At 42.5% G+C, this 22,564-nt stretch overlaps 1 protein-coding gene across 16 annotated transcripts in view; it reads right to left on the bottom strand.

Moving 5' to 3' along the window:
• ANK3 (ankyrin 3) overlaps nt 1-22,564 on the bottom strand; it is a 280,780-nt gene that overhangs the window by 95,776 nt on the left and 162,440 nt on the right. For all 16 annotated transcript variants that reach the window (XM_058028741.1, XM_058028737.1, XM_058028738.1 and 13 more), the window contains exons 8-16: nt 20,736-20,834; nt 13,789-13,887; nt 9,119-9,316; nt 7,303-7,401; nt 5,555-5,653; nt 4,224-4,322; nt 2,013-2,210; nt 1,417-1,515; nt 591-689 (exon numbers count right to left, since the gene is read on the bottom strand). In XM_058028741.1, the coding sequence (XP_057884724.1) occupies nt 591-689; nt 1,417-1,515; nt 2,013-2,210; nt 4,224-4,322; nt 5,555-5,653; nt 7,303-7,401; nt 9,119-9,316; nt 13,789-13,887; nt 20,736-20,834 (1,089 nt within the window). The remainder of the gene's footprint in view (nt 1-590; nt 690-1,416; nt 1,516-2,012; nt 2,211-4,223; nt 4,323-5,554; nt 5,654-7,302; nt 7,402-9,118; nt 9,317-13,788; nt 13,888-20,735; nt 20,835-22,564) is intronic.

Genomic DNA, 22,564 nt, shown 5'->3' with positions numbered 1-22,564 from the left:
ACCAGAATAAATTTACATATTTATTCCTTCATATCTTCTGAAACCTTACACTAGGCATTGTCTTGCCTACAGTAAATTACAATCAAAGCGGGGCTGTGACTACTTTTATTTCTTGCCAGTCCATTTATGCTGGGCTAGAAATACTTTTGTTAAGCACATGAATAATTACACATATTGTGCTGAGAAACTTGTCTGGCCTCAAATGTCATCCTGTGGCACAAACAGAAGTACCCATGCATAGCTAGGCTTCAACCCCAAGCTTGCCCTGCAAAGCTGCCTAGCTTGGAGAAGTTACTGAAGAGACTGGACAAATGAAAGGAAGGCTCAGCATTTGCTGAGACTGAAACTGGTGATTTAAAGTGTTTCTGCATCCTTATTGCTTTTTTTTTTATTGCTGTTTTATTCACCTGCAGGACTATTCTTAGCAGCTTTATGTGAGACATTTATGTGGACGTGAGACATTAACAAACAAGGTCACTGAGCCTCCTGTAACTGCAAGCATACACAGCCTAGAAAGAACAGGGGTAGACAGGGAATAAAGTGACATAAAAAGCCTGGGTATTGCTCCCCAGAGTGGGCAGTACTTGTACCTTGGCAGAGGCGTGAGGTGAAGCTCCCTGGTCCAACAGGAGGAGTGCCACCTTTTGATTATCGTAGTGTGCAGCTACATGCAGTGGTGTTAAACCGCTCTAGAAACACATGCAGAACAAACAAGTGCTGTTACAGACCCTCCCCAGGGGAGACTCAGGGCTTTGGAAAATTCCAGTAGATAAGGTGAATAAACCACATTTGTTACTCATTCGTGTATCCAGAGTCTTTGGAAACTTTTAGAATCAAGAAATAAAACAAATTTGGAAATTCTTCCCGAGCTGTGAAAGCCCCATTTGCTTTTCCCAGAGAAGATGAACAGAGAAGCACAAATCTGTGTTGTGCCCAGGGTAAGGAGGTCACACCCGTGGCAATGTTTTCCTTTTACTGCAGTGAATAAGTAAACTGCCCCTTGGATCTGTAAAAATCCAAGCTGGGCTGGTTTAAAAAGCTTGAGGTCCTATTGGCCTTTGCCCCCTGCCCCATCATGAGAGCTGGGGAAGCAGAGGCAGCTACCCAAATACTGTGAGATAAGGACTGTAAATAGTCTGGGCAGGAACACAGGGGAATGGTCTGTCTCCGTTCCTCTGGATGTGAATACAGAGCACATCACTTTGTTGTCAATTAATGACAATAAAAGTCACTTTGTCGAGAGTTTGCTGGCTCTTGGCAGCCCCAGCAGGGACTGGAATGCCACATGAAACCAATTCCAGCTAAACCCAGGCTGTGGATACTAGTGTGATGGTAAGTAAGTAGGAGGACATTAATAAATTATTGTCTGGTTTGAGATATTTGCTGTGCAAGTGGCAGTGGTTTCTTCTGTCCTACCTTTCCAGAAGCATCAGGAGATGCATTCTTCTGAAGCAGGAGGTTGGCTACCTCGATTTTCCCGTACTTTGCAGCCACATGAAGTGGAGTGAATCCTTTCTGTAAGAGAAAGCAGGAATATAGCAGCCCTGGGCACTCCTTCTCAGGGCAAACCAGGTTTGTCTCTGATCTGCAAGGATGCAGCTGCTTCCATCCACCCTCTTACATAGTCCTGAGTACAGGCAGCAAGTCTGCAGATTCCCAGCTGCCCTGTGGGGTCTGGAGGCCCTTCCCTTGCAAGGCAAGTCACTATCTACTTTAAACAAGGGACGAGTCTGTTCCTTTCTTCACACTACCAAAGACCCAAGGGCAAGCCTATCAACACCCGCCCGGAATTTCTGCCCTGCATTCCTTCCATTCCAAGAAAAATGCACGTCTGCTCACTGGGATGTGTTAAACATCAGGTCCTGAGGTACAAGCATGAAGGTTTGTACCCTTTTAATAAACACAGCTCACATTTAGTCTGTATGTGCATATGGCTCCTGCAGCATTTAGTTCACAAGCAGCCCTTGCTGCAGGTGTGCTCTGTGACTCTGCCGCTCCTGCAGCTCGCTCACCTTGGTGATGATAGACAGAGATGCCCCATGGTCCAGAAGAACAGAAGCCACATCTTCGTGCCCTTCCCTTGCAGAGAGGTGCAGGGGGGTGTAGCCTGACGTGGTGGCTGCGTTGGGGGATGCTCCCTGCTGCAGCAGCTGCTGCACAATGTCTGCCTTGCCCAGGCGGGCAGAGATGTGCAGCGGGGTTTGGTCATCCTAAACACACAGGGAACAACACAGGCATGCTTGAGAAAACTGCCCCTCACACTGGGACAGCAGATATTTGCCCACACTTTTCAAAATTGCACACAATATTAATTCTGCTGAGGTCTCAGCTAGGGAATGTTGCACACTGGCTTCCTCTGTGTCATATCACAAAGATACCTTGCTCTCTGTTAGTGAACCACAAAATATTCCAGACAGTGACATAATCCATAATAGTTCATAAATTGATCAATTTTCTTCCTTATCTGCATTTGCCTCACTTTGCTTTGCAGGCCTTTCTGAAAACAAAGCTAGTGCATAATTCTGTTCCCTCATGGCTTGATCTCTTTTATACTTCACAGCAACATTTAATAGCTTAATCAATTATTGCCTGAAAACTTGCATAAAGTATAATAATTTTGGTGCTTCTTTAACTGGTGAATGATTGTTTGGAATTTTTGTAGTTAAATTTTCTGTAAGTGTAATTGATGATAGAACATGGTGTAGAAATTAATTGTCACTTTCTACTTCTCATTCAGAAGACAGTCTGAATAGTTTAAGTATGGTGTTGCCCTGTCATGAATCTCATGGTTTATTTCTTTTCCTTCACTGAAAATATGAGGGTGTTGTGACCTTGTTCTGAGTGTTTAAGAGGTAATTTCTCACCTCTTCATTATTTGGTTTTGTATTTTTGTCCTCCCCCTTTTCTGTTGTACAATCTTTGGAATAAGCACACTATCACAACAGTGTGGCCAAGCATCTTTCTCTCCCCATTTCCCTCTGCTGAATTTCCTACCTTTTAAGAACTGTCCTGCAGTTCTGGGCTGTTCTCTGCAAGGGAGACTTCTGCCCATGCCCATCCTACAAGAGTGATTTTACACCTCTGGATTTAGGATGGGAGCATGCCAGGATATAAATGCTGCTCCTCTGCAGGGCAATTCTCCCCTGAATGGGGGAGCCTCTTTGGGGTTCTTAAATTATTCCAGTTTGTGCCTCTTTCCCACAAATTTCTCACAGCTGATGTTAGCACTGGTGTATAATATAATGTGTGCATTTAGTTGTTATTTATGATAACAAACTGATCACAGGCAATGGCAGTTTGCACAAATTAAATCATTCTGTGAATTTACTCAGAAAATATTTGCATGACTGCTTCTGAGCACGAGCTGTTCATTTCAAGATTGTCTTTGGAGATTTACAAACCACATGAATCAGTTCTATTGTCAGGCTCCTTGCAGATATAATGTCTATCAGCTAGAAACATTTAGTCAGAGTTCCTTGTAAGTAGATAATCTCAACAGGAAACTTACTTGTGACCCAATTCACAGATACATTCACAATGAAAAATAGTTTGGGTTTTTTTAGGTTACATCCATTTTATGACCATTCAGGGGAAAAATATTTCCTGAGTTTACCTATTAAGACTGCTATTTATTGCACCCATTTATCTCCTTGCCCTGCCTGTTTCCTGGAACTCTTTGGTTTCCATAATTTTGCATGTTCCTTCATGCCTCTTGACCATCTCTTTTTCCTCCACCCTTACCTTCCTCAACTGCAATTGTTTCTATAGGATCTGTTCCTTCTTTCCAGCCCTCTGCTACATCTCCTCACTGTGCCTCCTTCTTTTAGGTGGTGCTCTTTAGAAGTCTAACTATATCTAAATACACAGAGGGTGTTGCTTTAGGTACGTGACAGGAGACACCAGAAGCCGAGGGTTCCAGCTCTGCTGAAATAACATCAGATTTGAGGAACTCCTCTCACTCCTCAAATCCTACTTCAAAACAGAACTCTTCAAACCCATGATAATTTATATTAAAAACTGGGATGGTATCAACCTGACATCTTCTGCCTTATCTCTTAGAGATAACTCATGGCTACAGTAAGAGGGTACATGACAAAATATCAGAAATATTCGTGAAGCCACAAAGGCTCGGCTTCACGAATGACACACCCAAGATGAATGTGAGTCCCTGCTTTGCCCAGCAGGGACCACGCAGGTCTGTTCCACCTGGGCCATGTCCTCACCTTGGCTTTGGCCTCCACCTGGGCTCCGTTCTGTACCAGGTACCTGACGACCTCGGTCTGACCAGCCCTGGCTGCCATGTGCAGCGCTGTCTCTCCTCTCTGCACACAGAGCAAAGACACAACAGAGTCAGACACATTGCAGGGAGAGCAAACACCAGCGTTCTTCATAAACACAGAAACACCAGGGACCCAGCTCAGAATCATCTCCACTAGAAAACTCTGCTGCAGCTGTCTGTAAGATGTACGATTAAATCAATATTCAACCTAACACTGTGTGATGCAAAGCAATTTATTGCAGGGTCAGTTTCCCAACTCAGAAGTGCCTTTGTCATTATTTTTTGCTCAAAAGAGACAGTGAAATTTTTATATTACTAGCATTTTATTTGCAATGTTAAAAATGATATCCTGAATTTAGTAAAAAATGTATTTCAAATTTTGTATACTCAGGCACACATACATATGGCTTTCTTTCTGTAATGCCTTATGCCCCTATTATAATTTGTTACCTGACAAACACTGAAGCAACTGAACAAGAAGGAAAAAAATCATTACTGAGTACATTCATCTAAGGCTTTATGGACTTAAAGAAAGACAAATCCAAGGAAGCCAGAACAATTCAGGAGGGAAAGTGGATTCTACCTTTTTGGGTATTAATGTGTTTATGGTACAAACATCTGCTAATTAACAAAAGGTGCTGCATTTTTACACAATTTAATAGAATCAGCAGGTGAAGACCTTTACAAAATATTGGCTTCTGGTTGCACCTGTGTATGCAAAGTGAAAAGGAGGCCAAACTGATAAAGAGGATCAACATGCTTCTGCTTCTCTCCCCTTTCCCAACTTCCACATACCCATCTAAGAGCAAGTTCAGTTTTTACACATGCCCTGGGAGCCCTGGGGCATGCAGCACAGCCAGCAGAGGAGGCTGGATGGACACAGGCAATATGTCCCCACAATCTGCTGCAAACTGTGGAATTTGCCTTAAATGGCAGACCCCCAGGGTCTTGGGAAAACAGTGCTCAACAGTCAAGCACAGATCCCAAAAATTACATTTGAGAAGCTATGGTATGTTCTCATTCTTTACTTCAGAAAAACCAAGAGATTAGAGCCTGCTTAGGGTCAAGCCCCTTTGGAAATTTCCTCAACCTGCCAAGGGTCTCCCGAGCAGGAGTCAGCAGGCTGCACTTTGCCATGACTCCAGCACGAGCCACAGGTGCTATGGAGGTGGGTGGTGGACAGCAGAATCAGGCACTCCATCCCAGAACTGCTCCCAGATATTATCACACATTCATTCCCAGTCCTGCCTTGCTGAAAGGAAACCCGTGGCTCACCACATTGGTAGTGTTGGGGGATGCTCCATGATGCATTAGCTGTGATACAATATTTACATGTCCCATGAAGGCAGCAACATGGATTGGAGTTAGGCCCGACTGAAAAACAGAACAAAGTTCAATTAAAATCCTTCTTTCCACATACCTTTACAAGGAAGTCATGGAAAGAACATAATTTTTTCTAAAGCGAGTAAACCCAGCTGCTTGCTCTTCTGAGAGGGTTTCATCTTCTTAAAACCATATACATGTGCTTAAATGAAAGGGCACACAGAACTGGGAACACCCATGAGTGTGATTAGTTAGCAAATATATAAATGTTCTAGGAATTCAGCAGTTCTTCATCAACAATATCAACCGTAGCTAAGCAAAATTAAGATTAGGCATTTGCTAAATATTGTCTTAGAACATGAAAAAATGTATACAGAAGTATGCCTGGTACAAAAGCAAGGCTTTCTGAAACAATCAGCTTGTGCTAAAAAAGATCACCATCATGAATTTGCATCACTGCTCTTACACAGGATAAGAGAGCCCAACTGGAGAGAAAGAGAGGGAGAGAGGAGGAGAGGGGGAAAAAGGGAGCAGTCATTCAGCAGAGCATGACCTCATGGATTTTGCTTAAAAAATGTAGTTAATATTTCCCCACGTGGAATCACCCTAAAGCCTCCTCACAGCTGCTCCTGCACAGCTGTACCAAGAGCCAGCCAGAGCCTCCAGAAGGGACTTTGGCCACCAAGAGCAGGAGAAACCTCAGGGCATCTCTGGAAATCCCATGATTTAGGCACCTTCCCTACAGATACATACAAATCTCAGAGGGCAGAAGTGAGGAAAGCACTTCTCTTCCCTTCTCATGCAGAACACCAAACATGAGCAGAAAGGCAGAATAACTGGCTGAAACAACTTAGTAAATGCTTTTAAGAGTTTTTAGATGCTAGTCTGGAGCTACATGAACTGTAGCCAGGGCAGACTCTTCTCTCTCAAGCAAGCCAGGAAGGGATCTGTATGGCTTGCTGCTGAATAATTAGAACAACCCCACACACATTAAAACAAACTCCATTTTGTGTAGATGAACTATTCCCCATTGCACCTTGCTTAATCCATGGAATTCCCTGTCATTTTCTTACATGGGCCATTCCACTGTGGTCACACATTCATAAATGTGATCTTTGCTCTCCTCCTAACTTGGTACAATATACATACATGGAGATAAAAATTCCCATAGGAATTAATCAATCTCAGAATTGTTCCAAGGACTGGGTGCAGACTATCTCATGCTGACTGAAGTGACAGCATATTGATTTCTGTCTAGATGATTTGTGATGTCCCATGACGGTGGGAGAACAGAACTGCTTTTTGGAAAGCCAAAAAAGGGTCTGAATTAAACCACCCTTTAAAACAGGACTTGAGTGAAGGATAGTCTTCACCTCAATGTCTGTAACAGAGCAAATTTCATCATTAAGGCCTTAAATTACAGAAGGAAAATTGGCAGAAATGGCAGATTTTAGGAAGTTCTTTTGTTACATTTCACTTGTTATTCTCACTGTAATCCCAACATATATCAGTTGTTTGTGATTTGTGATTTATTGTTCAGTTTTATTTCAGATTTATTGTTCAGTTTTGTACTATCTAGTTGAAAATAATTGTTGACTTAATTGGTAATGCTCTTTCAGGAATACTGAAATATTAATCAATACAGAGGTAATTAATTTTGTAAGAAAAGCAAAGACAAGCATGCAAAGACCATTTCTTACCTCAGTTACAGCTTGAATTGATGCACCGTGCTTTAGAAGAAGTTCCATTACTTTTATTCTGTTTTTCTTGCAGGCAATGTGAAGAGGTGTGAAACCATTCTGGAAATGAGAAAGGGGCATTAAAAAGTGTGTCCCATGGAATTAAAAAAATAGAACTGAGTAGGGAATTCACAAAATAGATTTTTCTGTTTTAAAGGAACAACTGCTGAATTTATCTTGGCATTACTACATTTTTCATGCAATAGAAAGTAAACATTTATAAGAAGATAAAGATCTATTTCATATATCCAGTTTTAATTCTGTAATATATTGCCTACTCCAATAATTAGTTAATTTTAAAAAAATCTCAATTCATGCAAAACTGTCAAACCCTTCTTTTTTGCTTACCATATTCACTTTTACCTGGCTAGGGTTTTCTGCTGGAGTTTTTGGGGAATTTGGGGTGGGTTTTTTGGAAACTTTTCTTTTGACCTTTTAGAGCTGCTGGTAAAAAAAGCACTTTACCTTTTACAGCTCTGGAATTTACATCTTCTAAACTATTTTTACTACTTGTTTTGTTTGTTTGTTTTTCCCATTAATTCCCTGTAAGCTTACTGCAACTAGAAGCATTTCACCCTTTCCTTTATCAAAGATGTGTGCAGTGGGGTGAACATTAGAACTATTGTCTTATTTAGTGTGAGATGATACCACTGAAAAAAGTAAATCAGGAAAATAGGCTGTCCAGAACACCCATGATTGGTACAGCAACATCAGAGCACTGAATGCTGCTCGGTACAAAAGAGCCTTTGCAGAACACTCTGAAAACAACTGGCAGAGCTGGTCCCTCAGATCTGATCAAAGTTATCCTTTTTTACCTGCCATCTGGTAAAGAGTACTGTATGTTTTCATGATGTGAGGTCCATGCCATTGTCTGTTCCAGTGTAGCAGCTCCCACCCCTCTCCTTGGCAGCGCACAATGCCCAGGGTGAGCTCAGCTGTGTTCCATATATCCTTGACCACAGCTTGACCACAGACACCTGAATGCAGCTGGTCTGCCACAAAAGGCACAGGGGCTGAGAGAAGGAAATCTGTGGAGCCTGTGCTGCCTCCAAGAGAGTCAATCCCACCTGGCTCCTGAGGGCTTCAGGAGCTCACAAAACATTTCAGGAGCTGAGTGCGTTAGCATCAGGCTGTGAGACCAATCAACCCAATTCATGTCAGAATGCAAATTTGTTTGGAACAGTTCTTGAAGCACAAATCAAAGAGACATTTTAAATAGAATGGACTGAGATTGCAATTTGAACAAAAGGCATTAATGTATTCTGTTTGTATGCAGTTTAACTGCACTAATGTATTTTGCTGCTGAAGTTGTTTCTAAAGTAGAAAGGCACATGACTCCATTGACATGGAATACCACAAATACTCATCATGTAACTCATTCCTACCTTTCACTGTTTCACATCACTGAGAACTCAGTGATGTTTTAGACGTCACTGATTATTTTCTGTGTACAAACACTTGGAAAACAAGGATTCCCTCCATACTAAAAACTACAGCAGTTGTGTCTGCAGCTGTTTCATCTACTCATAAAAACCTACCAGGAGGTAAAAGTGCTCTAGTTACAGCAGAAGTTCATAAATCACTGCTGGCTGTCTGCAAGCAAAGGTCTTCTCTGATTGCAGGGTACATTATCAACACTTTGAACCCCGAGCGTTTGTTCTTGGGCTGTGGCAATAACAGCCCATCCTCTCTGTCAGCCATCAACAGGCAGAAAACACCTCCCAGCACAACTTTGCAGGAATGTTTGGCTGTGAACAGTGCCCTGCTGTGTACTCACCAGTGCTTTGGCATTAGGATTGGCTTTCTTGTCCAAGAGAACCTTGGCGACTTTGTAGTGGCCGCAGTGGGCAGCGACATGCAGCGCAGTCAGGTAGTCATTGGTGACATCGTCCACAGGCACGTTGTGCTGGATCAGGAGCTGAACACAGTTTAGATGATCCCCTTGTGTTGCCATGTGCAATGGAGACAAACCATTCTGCAAACAGAGAGACCCAGCAGGACGGGTTAGAGGATGCTCAGAGAAGGGAAACTTCTCCGCGCCGTTCTTGGGAGTGTTTGTTGTATGAAGAGTTTTACAAGCCCAGAGAGAACCCAAAATAAACTTAACATGTTCAGTGTAAGGATGGGGGTTCTTACTGCAGAATTTGGAGTTTGTTTGGTAAGTTTGTAAGCAGCCCCACATTGAAAAACTGTCATAACATACCAGCCATGCTCTAAATGTAGCTGCCTTCCAGTCTCAGACAAGCTGCTCAATTTACATGAGTTACATGAGGAACAGCACTTTGTGACTTTTAACACTCCAGCCAGGGAATTTGCTGGTTTTTAAAGCTGAGTTAAACTCACCACTCTAAATGTGGCCTGTATAAACCAGGCATGGCAGCACAGGTCAGAGGATCACTCTGTGAACACTACAGCCTTCCTTCATCCCTCCACTCGTGTTTTCCTGAATGTGGGTTGTAAACATGCTTACACCACATTATCCAGCTCTGGAGACCACTCTGCCCAATCCTCATTGGTAAAGCACCAGAAGTTTCAACTGGGCTAAAAATCTCTGAATAAAACCTCCATGCTGTGACCAACCAGCAGCAGTGGTAAAGCTGTTCCACCAGGGAAACACCTGAGAGAGACTCATGCACCAGTGAATTGTGTTTTGCCATGTTTAAAATAGTGAACAAGCTGCCAAAATATATTATATTTCCAGAATAAAACCACGACAGAAAATTCTCAAAAACTGAAAGGACTGACACTATTTCATGATGAAAGGTTAAAAATACACACCAGAAGGAAAGAGCCTTTGTTAGCAGCGGTACACAGCTCCTCCTCCCAGCTGTAGGGGCTTTTTTTCACTCGATTCTTCTGATGCCAAATTTAGTTTTGAGTGCAGCATCTATTCTTGCAGCAGCACACAATGGTTTATAAGCTGTAAGTGACTGCCAGCACACTGTGTCTGGAAACTCAAACCTTTGCTCACAGGCGCAGTGCCCTCGTGTGACCGCAGCCAGCAAAGGCAAAACCAGCCGGGACCTCGGGCTCTGACACAGACCCTTCCCTCGGCCACATGGAAACAGCCACAACTCCAAAGGAAGGTGGAAATACACCATGGAACAATACTGTAAATCGAGATGGAAGCAGGATGGTGAAAGCAGACAGGTGAACGCTGTCAGAGCTGGGGAGCAGTTTACTGGCAGTGCTGAGACACAGGCACTCTCGGACACAGCAACATCTTTCAAGTAAGATTATCTCATGGACATCTCACTTGTGATTTATGTTGGCTTGGATAAGCCTCTCTCCCATTCCCAAAGGCTACTACAGCAATTATCTGCATGGAAGCTCCATACTAGCAAGGCATTTTAAATGTTTTCACTGTCTTCTAGTGTAGTTAACAGTAGAACAAAAAAAGATTAATTTCCCTTGGTCACCAAGTCCTCCTGGTAGCAGTTTATAACTGACGATGCTTTAGAGGTAAGAGTAAAAAATCATGAAACTTTAAACACCATCCTGCTCCATTTTTATAAGAAAGATCCTTTGGGTGAAAAGTGTCATTCTTCACAGCAATAGCCAATAAACCATAAACTCAATCTCTTACTCCATTAATTATTAATGGAGTAAGAGATTGAGAAGTTGATATGGGACTCCCTCATATACCAAAAATACTGACGTGGATGGAAAAGAAAGCAAGAAACAGAGCCAATTTGAAAAATCAGCAAAATACTTGATAAAAATCTGTCATGGACAAGAGAAGTACAGCAGCTAGCCAGACCTCATGCAGAAAAGAGAGAGACAAGACTAAATAAGATAAAAAAGACAAAAATAAAACTGGAAAATTGTCTTTTGCTATACCCTAAACCAGGCTTAGTTCTGTGGCAGTTGGTGATACTCTATAACCTTACACAAGTCAATATTTCAAAGCCACATTTAAAATAAAAATATTACATGTAAAGGTGTTCTCCAGGCCCAAGAGACAACCCAGCAATGACCTTAAGAAGTGATCTGGCACTTTAGGATGGAGCCACTTTATAAATACTCTTACATTACTGTTTTTTTTAAGATTTCCAAGAAAATATTAAAAGGGAAAGAAGTTCAAGATTAATCAAAGATACTGCCCACTAAGGACCATAAAGTCACACCATACCTTAAAACAACCAAATAAAAAAACCTCAGGACAAAACAGGACCATAGAGATGAAACAAAGAATCAGCTGTCTGACTAGATAAACATAACATTTCTGAGCTTATTTTGTAGCTGTGTGGCATTAACTTTAGGGCAATAAAAAAGAAGAAAAAAGAAGAAAAAAGACAAAGAGCCAAAGAAGTCTGGAAAACCAGTAATTAAAAAAAGATGGACAGCTACTGACAGGAATGTCATTTCTTACATCCAAAATCACTGGCATGTTCAGGATGAGAATTCCCTTTTCATTTTGCCTGTAGAAACCCCCTATAATCCATTAGATCACCATCTTCCCTGAAAATCAATCTAAGGTTCTTCCAGTGCAAAAAAGGGTCAGCGCTACACTAAACCATCTTTAGCAGGAAATAGCTATCAAACTGCAGCCTGGTTATTATTCTGAAAGAGTTTTATATAACATGAGAAAACTTTGTGAAGTTCAAATTCTTTCAAAGATGTGTCCTATTTCCAATAATATATGACTTAATTTGAAGAGAATGGAGCCACTTATTTCTGCAGAGGACAGTACTGCAGTTTAGTGCCAAATGAATGAATTCATTTATGCCGTTCAGAGGTACAGCTACTTCCGAGCTCACCTTCTGAAAGTGGCAAAATTAACACATCAGAAGGAAATGCAGGAAGCTCTGCACTTTCTTCTGTTCGCTTTTTAACATGTAACAGCTTTCCCTCTTCCAGAGGAGGCTCTTATTTTTCAGAAGTTGTTTATATAAGCCTCTGCAGATCAACATCCAGTCTGTCTCTCAGCCTTAGGCAATTTCTAACCCACTATCCCTTGTAATCTGCCTGATTTTGTCTAGTGAACTCTGGGCTAGGCTCTGTGAGTCTGCTCAGGAGGAGCCACAAATTCAAAACCTACAGTCCTGGAACAGCAGCTTAAGTTTAGGGGTAACACCTGAAAATACAACATCCACTCAACACAGAAATGTAATTCCTTAGGAGAGGTTTCCATTTACAATGGTGGAAATGGAAGAAATAGGGTGTATGTTTACGTGGGTGTCCTCTGGTTTGGTTTGTTGTTGTGGGGTTTTTTGTTTGGTTGGGGGCTTTGTGGTTTTGTTTTGGTGGTGTTTAGGTTTGTTTGTTTTCCTTTAAGTGATAAAAAAAAGCTTTCTGAGAGGGTGGAAGAGTTTTTCTCCTGGGAATATTAGTTCAAGGCCCCGAGAGTGGCAGGTGTGGCCCAAAGGGGTCCTAGACAGCCCCTTGTGGTTCTGCTCATGGAGTTTGCAAGCTATGGCTGTGGGAGCCCATGGAAATTCCACATGCAGAGGATGGGTGAAAAGTGTCTGTCAGATTACCCATGACAGCCCTCGCCAGTGACTCACTGAGCAGAGGAAAGCTGGTGCCAACCTCCCCAAACAAATGCTAAATATAATCCAGTAAAGGGGGAAAAAAGGAGGGAGGAGAAAAGCAGAATATATAGAAGGGTGCTGAGACAGAATAGGACAGGATGACAGAAAAGAAATAACAACAGAACAGGAATGTTGCTGCAACACACTGGTTACAGACTAAGGAAAAAAAAAACAAACAACCACATAGTGGAAGGTTATCTTTGCAAAGAACCTCAACAAAGTGCACAGCCCAAATGTCATCCCTGAACGGGGAAGCCTTGGATTGCAGTGGTGCAAAGCAGGCTGCTGCTCTGAGGTTGGAAATCAGCAGTAACAGCACAGCAGAGACCACTGCCTGCAGAGCTCTGGCAAGGGCTTCCTTTAATGCCAGCCCTTGGGTCTACACAATCTGTGCACCCTGGCACGGGTGATTTGAAATTACCAGGAAGAATTTTGCATGATAAACTGTAGAGGGACAGAAAGGAGAGAATCTGATAATCAGGCTAAGTCCTTAGGAAATATGAGCTGTCTCTGCAAAGGGACATTGCTCTATTTTTATCTCTTGTCTCTTCTCTAGCCTTAGGGTAAATTGGTACAAGCTGAAGATTTATTGTAATCACCGTGTATTTATTCCAGGATAGACACAGAGTTCTTCAGCTACTGAAATTCTGAGGGATAGGGTTGCCACACAAGCCTTTTTGGTTGGCACAGAAATCTTTTCTTGTATATCTGGATTTAACACATTTTACATATGCAGACGTGCTCTACATACGGCATTCACTTTGGAGAGCTCCCACACAGTTACTTTAAATAACCAAGAAATAGGAAAGTTATTGCCAAACCCTTAAATATATGAGACACACAGAATTACATCAGGAAAAAGAAAAAAAAAAAAGGTGCAAGGATTATCCCACCAGGAAAGAGGATCAGTTACCTTGGTTTTGGAAAGAATCGGGGCACCACGATCCAGCAGCATTTCTACAACCTGCTCATGGCCACTTCTTGCTCCACAGTGGAGGGGGGTCAGCCCATCCTGTGGGACACAGAGTTATAGCTCATTAGTGTCAGACATGCTGAAGTCCTGCACACTTCTGCAGAGGCCTGTGATGTCCCAGGAGGCTCATTAATTCCTGCAAGGCGCTGCTCTCCTGCAGATGAACACTTGAACCTGTTTGTTCAAACCAACAGAGCACACCCTGGCTCTGATTTTCTGAACGTGCAAATAGCCATATCACATTGGTGTTCGTGCAATGGGCTCCTTCCAGGCCCTCATTGCACATGCAAGGAAAAGATGAGATTGCACTTCAGGTGCTTTTTCCTGCATGCCTTGGAGAAAAGTGGGTCTCTCGTTTGTCAGTATGCATCGGAGTCAGTGGATAGCCAGTCAGTCTGAGAGGGAAAAAAATCCTCCTCAGACTTTTTTATTACACTGATTTTGACAAGTGTGCAGCAGATGAGAAAAGCATCTTAATCCCAGGTGATGGAAGTATGTTGGACTCACTTCTGCCTCTCTGTGCAGACTGTGCTTGTGTGACCCCAAGCTGAATGAGTGGCCTAGAGGAGTCAAGGCACACTGCCCACACCCCTTTTGGAATAGTTTGCTTAGTAATAATCAACATCCTATTGCTTGTTGCAAATGACGTCAAAGTTGTCAGAAACTTTGGTTTTTCCATTTACAAATCACAAAGGAAGGAGCTTTTCTCTGGTGTCTTCCACTGCTCTTAAAACACATATGTTGTATTGTCTAGGATATGTATGTAATTTCATTTTTATACAAGGGATTATCTAAAATTCCCTCTCACATACTCTCTTCACACACATGCACTCCCCCTCCATTTCTGTACGACAACAAGTATTATTAAGGTACCTCTTTAATAATACTTTTCATGTGGAATTATATTATTCTTCTTTGGTAATTCCTAAAACAAACTCTACTGGAACATCAGCTTAAGCCCTGCAAAGTGTGGAGGGCAGCCAGGGAGAGGGGGGACGTGGTTCAGACAGCCTTACATTCTCCTGCTTCTACATTTTTGCCTGCTCCAGATAAACCTATGGAAGATAACAGGTAGGAATGTTCATGATAAACTTTTCCTGCTACTTTCATTTAAAACTTGCATGGTTCTCATTGTGCCTGTTCTTTCACTTAAAGTAAGGAATGGATTTTTGACATAGATGAAAAAAATATTTTGGTTCAGACTTAACTCCCTTAGCTCAGGGAGTAATTTGTTCCCACAAGATGAATGCAGCTTGGCCCACAGTGTTCTTACTGACACCTCTCAAGGTGTAATTACAATAATTCTATTGTAATTTCTGCTTCTTCCTGCTATTTCAGCCCATAAAGTACTGGGAAGTGCATCTTGTTAAAATGATACTACGTAAATTCAAGATGTATTGCTCAAAACAAATAAAGACAGAGAAGATACCAAAATCCACAAATGATGCATTTTTTAAGCTGAGTTGCAAATGTTTTGCCATAGCTGCACAAGTGTTTAAAATGGGTAATGCATATTTCTTATACCAGTAGCTCCCACAGGTGAGGGCATTTCATGTACTGAGCAGACACAAACATTTGATATGAAAATATCACCTATAAAAAAAACTTTTATGGGAAGGAATATCAAACCCAGCAAGGCCAGGCAACTACAGACCTGTAGGCAACAGCTGGAGATCACCATGTACATTCGATTGTTCACTCTTTTTACTTGCTATAGCTATCACATTCTGCAGGTACCTCAAAGACAGATACTCAAGGAGATCAGGCACCAAACTTAGAGACCATTTTCCAGATTTAACATCTCCCCAAACCATTTCACCAACATACCATGGTTAGCTCATAGAGAATGAGACACATTTGATCATCCTGTACCACGCTAGACCCTTCCAGTGCTCCCAGAGCCCCACCCCTCTGTGGGTATTTCTGGCTGACAAGGTTTCTGGGCTCAGGAGGAGCAAGCAGCCAGGCTTGGCCAGCTGGACCTCATTCTGGGCCACACAGCAGTCACTACCAGCAGAGGCATCACTGGTGTGTGTCACTGGTGTGTGACACAACAGGACGATGCACATGGGTGTGTGTCGGGACAGCTGATCTACAGCTATTGTTCCTTCCCATGATGTCAGGTCTCCCTCTGCAAAGGGTAAATACACCCCAAGACAGATAATTTAGCAGCATAGATTTTTTCTTTGTACTTTCAAAAGACACTATTCACTGGTTTTGTTAATTGGCGCATGACACTGAGAGCAGGTAAAGAAATGTGCAGGGGTAATCTAAAATGCAGATAAGAAAGACTTCTCTTTTAAAAAGATATTCTAAGATTAAAACAGACTGCTATGAGCTCAGCAAGACTTCACTGACTTTGTCAGATCTTCCAGTTGCTTATTTACTGTTCACATAGACTATACCATGTGAAGCATAAAATATATTACATGTATTAGGAAGCAAACTTGCCTTAATATGAGTCTGCAATGGCTCAGAAAAACCATTACAAACGATTATGACAATAATCTGCAGATTAAGGACTCTGTAAGTATGCACTGACATGATAAATCATATCATCTGTATTATCTATCCCTCCAGAGAGCCTGAGAGCAGCTTCAGCAAAGCCAGGAGGACAATAGGAGGAGCTATGATTAGGTACAAGCTTCCCATTAGCATTGCACACCCATCTCTGGGGCTGCTGCCTGCTTTAGCTTTTCTATTAAACACACACAAATGAGACCTAAGCATTGTTTCTGGTCCCTGTTGACACTCAGGTACCTGTGTAGCTCTCTGATCTAGTTACACTAAACTGCCCTGAGACTGAGCCTTGCTGCTGCTGTGTGTTTCCTCACCACCACGATGGCTTTAAGGGACCCTGAGCAGTGTGGGGTCAGCACAGGGCAGCCTCCTTGTGCTCCCCAGCTACCAATTCCCTGTCAATGCTCCCCCAGGATTCTTTTTGCATTGTGGCATGGGGAATTTCCCAAAGATTCCAAAGGGCTCTGTCCCGCTCCAGCTCTCCTGAATTCTTCATTCCTTTGGCCAACTACTGCAAACTGCCCCTCCATATAAGAGGACAACAAACAAGTTTGCCCTCCCTGCTCATACAAAGCACACTCCGAATGCCAAGGCAATGCCACTGCAGTTATTTCATATCTTAATACATGTGGGTTTTCTGGAGCAGCTTATGCATGATCTGATGCATCTCCAAAGAGCATATCCCACATGTTTTCATGCAGATATGAGTGCTGGGCCTGTTGTTTAGCTGGAAAATCAGTAGAATGAAGATTATAAACACTTACTGTTAATCCAGGCTAAAACTTGCCTGCTGCCTCCTTCAGACACAAATTCACTTTGGCATATACAGTATTAGACAGCCAAAGCAAATCAAGTTAATTTAATCAACCTCTCTAATTAAATTTTACTTTTTAAAGTCTTTTCTGGAAGACAGAAAAACATAATTAGGGCAACATTCAGTAAACATGCTACATGAGGCATTAACAGGCCTTTGCCCAGAATCTTGGCTAAAAACCAGAATCATTAAAGCTGCCCTGGCAGCACACAGCTCTTGAGGGGTACCCTTAAGAATTCAGTACTCAGCCCCAAATACCAGTTGCTAGACATCTCACACACAAAAAGAAAACAGAGGGAAGATGAACAGCTGGTTAAAATAAACAATGCAACATAGCGTGAACTAAAATGGGAAAAAAAAAGGCTTGTCTGAGTCTCAAAATAGTTTTAACATATTTTGGGACATGTCTCACATGTTCTCTCAAGTCCCAGCTACAGTGTGCACGTGTGTAAGAGTATAATGGTGCTCATCAAATCCCAGTCCTAATGAATCCAGAGAAAGTGGGAGCTCCTGGATTACTTTTACAGTAATTTAAACAGGATAAGGATTTAGCCCTTCATGTTAACCTCTTGTACAGTACTTCAGCACTGCAGTTTCCTGGACCATCTGTCAGCAGCAAATGCAAATGCTCATGTTAATGACTAAGGAAAAGAGATCCTTACCTCAACTCACTTATTGCTCAGGAAAGGCTTTTCATTAATTTACCCATAAAACTATTTGTTTTGTGAACAATAAAAAAAAGTATTATGTGGAGAGTATTCCAGTATCCCATACAGAGGATGGATTGCAGGAACAGATCACAAAATGCCAGCTTGAATAGATAAATCTGTCCCATCTAAGAGTCAGAGTAGCAAATCCTGGCTCTGTTGGTCAACAACACAAAACAGTATGTTCTGCATTCTCATTTAAAGGTGGGATACAGACATGAAACAGGAGAAACAAAGGTCTGAGAGTTTCTCCCCCTGAGCAGTAAAGCTACAAATTTCAAGATTTTTTTTTAATCCTTTCATAAGGGTACAGAACCTTTGCCATTTACCTTTAAGGAGGTATTTTGTCTTCAATAATCAATCTTTGAATTAAACAATATCAAATGCCCAAGACAAAAAAACTATCCTAATAGAAAAAAAAATCTGCTTATCTCTTACATACAAAAATTCTGTAAATCTCTTAGAAAAAAAAACAGGAAAAATGAGAGGGGTCTCACATTTATAAATATGGCACTAGGAGACTCACTTGTTTTCACATGCAAATCCCACCTGTTATCAAGCTGTGTGTGCATTCAGCACCTGCCCCTCACAGAACACACAATGATGCTGGGCTCTGCCTGGGCATCCAGCTGATAAGCAGGGCTTGACACACGTATCAGAAAAAACAGTGAAAGACTCTTTGCCTTTCAATGCATCCAGCAGTAGTGATGCTGTGGTAAAGGACATGACCAGAGCCTTTGTCACCCTGTATTTTTGTAGGGCCATTCTATATCTGGGACATTGAAAAGAAAAATAGCGGATTAAAAAAAATAAAATAATAGCTACAAAGTTGACATATCTTAATTGGAAAGCAACATTGGGTCAGGTTGGAACAACGGGAGAGATTTAGCAGGAACACGTGTTGCGCCAGCTCGGAGCAATTCATCTTTGCTGTTGAATATGAGACCCAGGCAGGCTCTCCTGAAGCAATGCCCCGTTTCACCCAGCACCTCGCAGCCTTCTCTGGCTTTTGGCACTGATGCGTGGGCCCTGCTGGTGCTGCTCCCTTTGTGGGTCCTGCAGGGCGCGAGGCTCTGGGAGCCGCCCCAAGCGCAGCCTCACCCAGCCCCAAGTGCAGGACACGTTCCCTGCCAGTGCCAGCACCACAGCCCTGAGCGGCACACGAGCAGCAGGAGCTGGGCACAGGATGGGTGCCTGGGGAGCGGGCAGGCTCCGGGGGAGCCAGGAAAAACAAGGCAGCGCTTCGTGAGCCACGCTCATCATCGCTGCCTCTGCCTCGGTGGGAGGCTGTGCCAGCCCCAGGAGCTGTTAATGCTGCTGCCCCTCTTCCTAGATCCTGTTTCCGTCCCAGCCTGTATTTTTAGTTACATAAATTATCCCAGTGTCTGACCCCGAGCTTGTGACAGAGGAAATGAAGCAGAGCACGAATTTTCCTAACTGAAAGAACTAACTTGACTCCAGCTATTTAAAGTACTGGTCCCTAATGATTTGGACTGCAGTGGGCCATACAAATACTTGCAGAGGGAAGCAACTAATCCCCCACCAGGTCCCCTTCTCCCTGCTCTGACCAGATTACACACTACCAAGCAGTGTCCCTCCCCACCACAAGGCAGAAGCACACCCCTTACCCTGGTACCCCTATGTGATACAGAGGAGGCTGGAATTTCAGTGCAGGAACTATACCCACTGTCCACATTACCCATGAAAAGTCATTCATCTCTTCCATGTTATTGCCCAACTAGAAAAGAACTTAAAACAATTTAGAAATAAACCATCAGCTACTAAAGGTAAAATAAAAGCAATAAGGAAGAACATGTGGAGAGAAGGAAGAGATGACAAAATAAACTGACCCAGTTTCTGAATTTGACAGAGAACAAAAACACAAATGTGCCTAACAAGCACTGCAGGAAATCTCAGGGACTACAGTAACCAAACAAAAACCTGTGAATACAGGAACAACTGCAGAAAAACTATTCTTAGGTTTTACATTTCTTTTGCTTAGAATGATTCTGAATGGTAGAACATATATACAGATGAATTCAAAATGGAAAAGGTAGAGGTGATAAATTAATATGTCAAGAAAATTATAATTGTCAGAAAGTTACTGGGACAGCTCTTGAGTGTGTTGCAAAGACTGTCCTGACAGCCCACAGCACCACTAGTTCCAGATTTACTTCCAAACATTTGAACTTTTTCCTTCTCTCTCTTTTTTTATTTTATTTTTTTTTTTTTTTTTTTGCTGCTGTGTAAGTAAATAAAATATCTCTGGCTTGGTTGGGCTTTAACTACAGCAGTTAGACATAACCACATGCATTGAGTTTCTCAGTCACTCAGGGCAGTGAGTTAGGTGTCAGCCTGATGGAAACCATCCCTGTGCCTGCCCCGTGTGCTGACAAATCCCACACAGAGCCTGAGCTGCAGGAGAATCATCAGCCACAGCACACTCTGTGACACTGCCTGTGGATAGAGAAAGGCAAACACGCACTGCAGCTCAAAGTTACCCTGCTAGCATTCAAATTCTGAAATATCTGACTTGAATTCTCGTCTTTTAGCATGTTCCTGCACTTTCACCTCTACTCCCAAGTAGATAAAAGCAGCTCCTAATTAAACACTGGAAAGGGAACATGGAAAATGGTTGGCTCTGAGCTTTGCCATCCTTGGTGCTTCACACACTGCTGTAAGAGATGTAAAATGTTAGTATCCTGCTGCAATAATTTCATTAAAAATAAATGCAGTGCAGCTGCAGCAGCCTCCTGGGAAGATGAATGATTTAAGCTCTACAGCAACACTCAGGTCAGAGGCAGGCATTCCACACAGCCACTTACAGCACTCACACTTGAGCTTACCCTTGTTTTGGCATCAATTTTAGCTCCTCGATCCAGTAGGAGTTTGACCATATTTGCATTTCCCCTTTTTGATGCAACGTGCAACGGTGTGATATCATTCTGTGGAAGAAAACAACATGAAAATAAATATGCATATGTCTGTCTTTCATGAATTCCATTTTTGGTTTGCTCACAGAGTGGATTATGCCCAATTTGCTAAATCATAACACAGTTTGTTTCCCTGGGAGCATGAAAGCAAAAGCAAGCTGTGCTCAACCACACATGTGAATTACTGGCCTGGTATCTCAACATAAACACAGTGAAGACAAAAGTCAAATTGTTGTTAGGGTTATAAGATGGCATGATTGTGCCTCAGCTCACAACTTTTGCTTAAGGGTTGAACTTACACAATTTTACTGAATCTTAGTAATTTAATCCAGCTGTGGTTGTTTAGGAACCTGTAGTGATAAGGATTCATACCTCAACTTCATAAACCTTGTAGGATCCATAGAAAAATAAACAAAACCATTATATCTGCAGATCTCATACCACAACTATGAGAGGCCAGCATTACTTATGTCTGAACATTACCAGCAGACCCTGAAAGCCTGGCAAGCACCTTCACTTCAGTTCCACCATTAATTTTGCCTCCTCAATTTGCTCCTCTAATGGGTGCGACACCGTGCTGGAAGTGGGGCTGCAGAGGAGTGTGTGTGCCTCCCTGAGTGTGCCTGGCAGGCTGGCACAGGCAGGGATGAGATGCTGCACATCCAGGACAGTTACATAACCCACTGTGAGCACACACAGGCAGCCCTTCCCAACAAGATGCAGCCAGGACGTCTCTTCATGCTCTGCTGACTCCTTCATCTCGTGCCCTGTGAAGGCCACGTCCTGTGTGCATCTGATCATATGGAGCCAAGGAAAAATAAAGGGATCCAAGCAGAGCACGCAGCCAGGGTATGCAGGCACAGAGAATTGCAGAGGATGTGCTCCTGGGTGCAGCACACACAGCTGGCTGTGTAAGCCAGCAGCCCTGGCACCCAGCAGAAAGCAGCACACAGTGTCCTGTGGCCGGCTGCATCAAAGGCTCCCTGAGCAGCAGGGAGGGCATGGCTGGCTCACCTGGCCAACAGAGCCTTCAGCAGCACAGGTGAGTGCAGGGATGGAGAGCCAGCACCAAGACAAGATCCCCTCTCAGGTCTGACAAGCTGACTCACAGCCTAATCATAACACCAAGTACCTCATGCAGCCGCTACATTTACACAAAATTTCACTATGAAGCAAACTCACAGCTACTAGAAAGTACTAATTAATGTTATCTCAGAGGTAAAATACATGTTAGCAAGGTTAAATGACAGAGATCCTTTCTACAATATTCATGATCATTAGAGGATCAAAGTGATGACTGTGCCGGGTAGGTTCTCATTCCTTTAAAAAGCAAAGTAAAACAGGAAGATTAAACAGCACATTAAACAGAAAGTGCAGCATGTCTAGCCCTTTCAGGGAGGTAAAGCTATCACTTTAAGGTGATCACTTAAATTTTCTGTGAGATGGTTTTGAAAAAAAGAGTTAATTCTATTTGACTGGGAGCTGACATTGGATATAATATGGGGTCATTACATTACTGTACCAGTCACAAAAAGGAGCAGAAAAAAAAGGAGAAAAACAATTATGTGGAGATACTTTCTGCTTTTTTTCTCTTCCCAGGAGGAAAGATGTTACTGAGGTCAGAGGGAGCAAGAGATGAGTTCTACTTTCCCAAGAAAAAAATAGTAAAGGAAATAATTTTTGTGTCTTCAAGTAAAGAGTACTGCAGGTAATTTAGATTAAAGAAACACCTTTTTCTACAT

The sequence above is a fragment of the Melospiza georgiana genome, chromosome 8 (genome assembly GCF_028018845.1).
Source record: "Melospiza georgiana isolate bMelGeo1 chromosome 8, bMelGeo1.pri, whole genome shotgun sequence".
In the NCBI taxonomy this organism is placed as follows: domain Eukaryota; kingdom Metazoa; phylum Chordata; class Aves; order Passeriformes; family Passerellidae; genus Melospiza; species Melospiza georgiana.
This window is presented reverse-complemented; position numbering and strand designations above follow the sequence as displayed.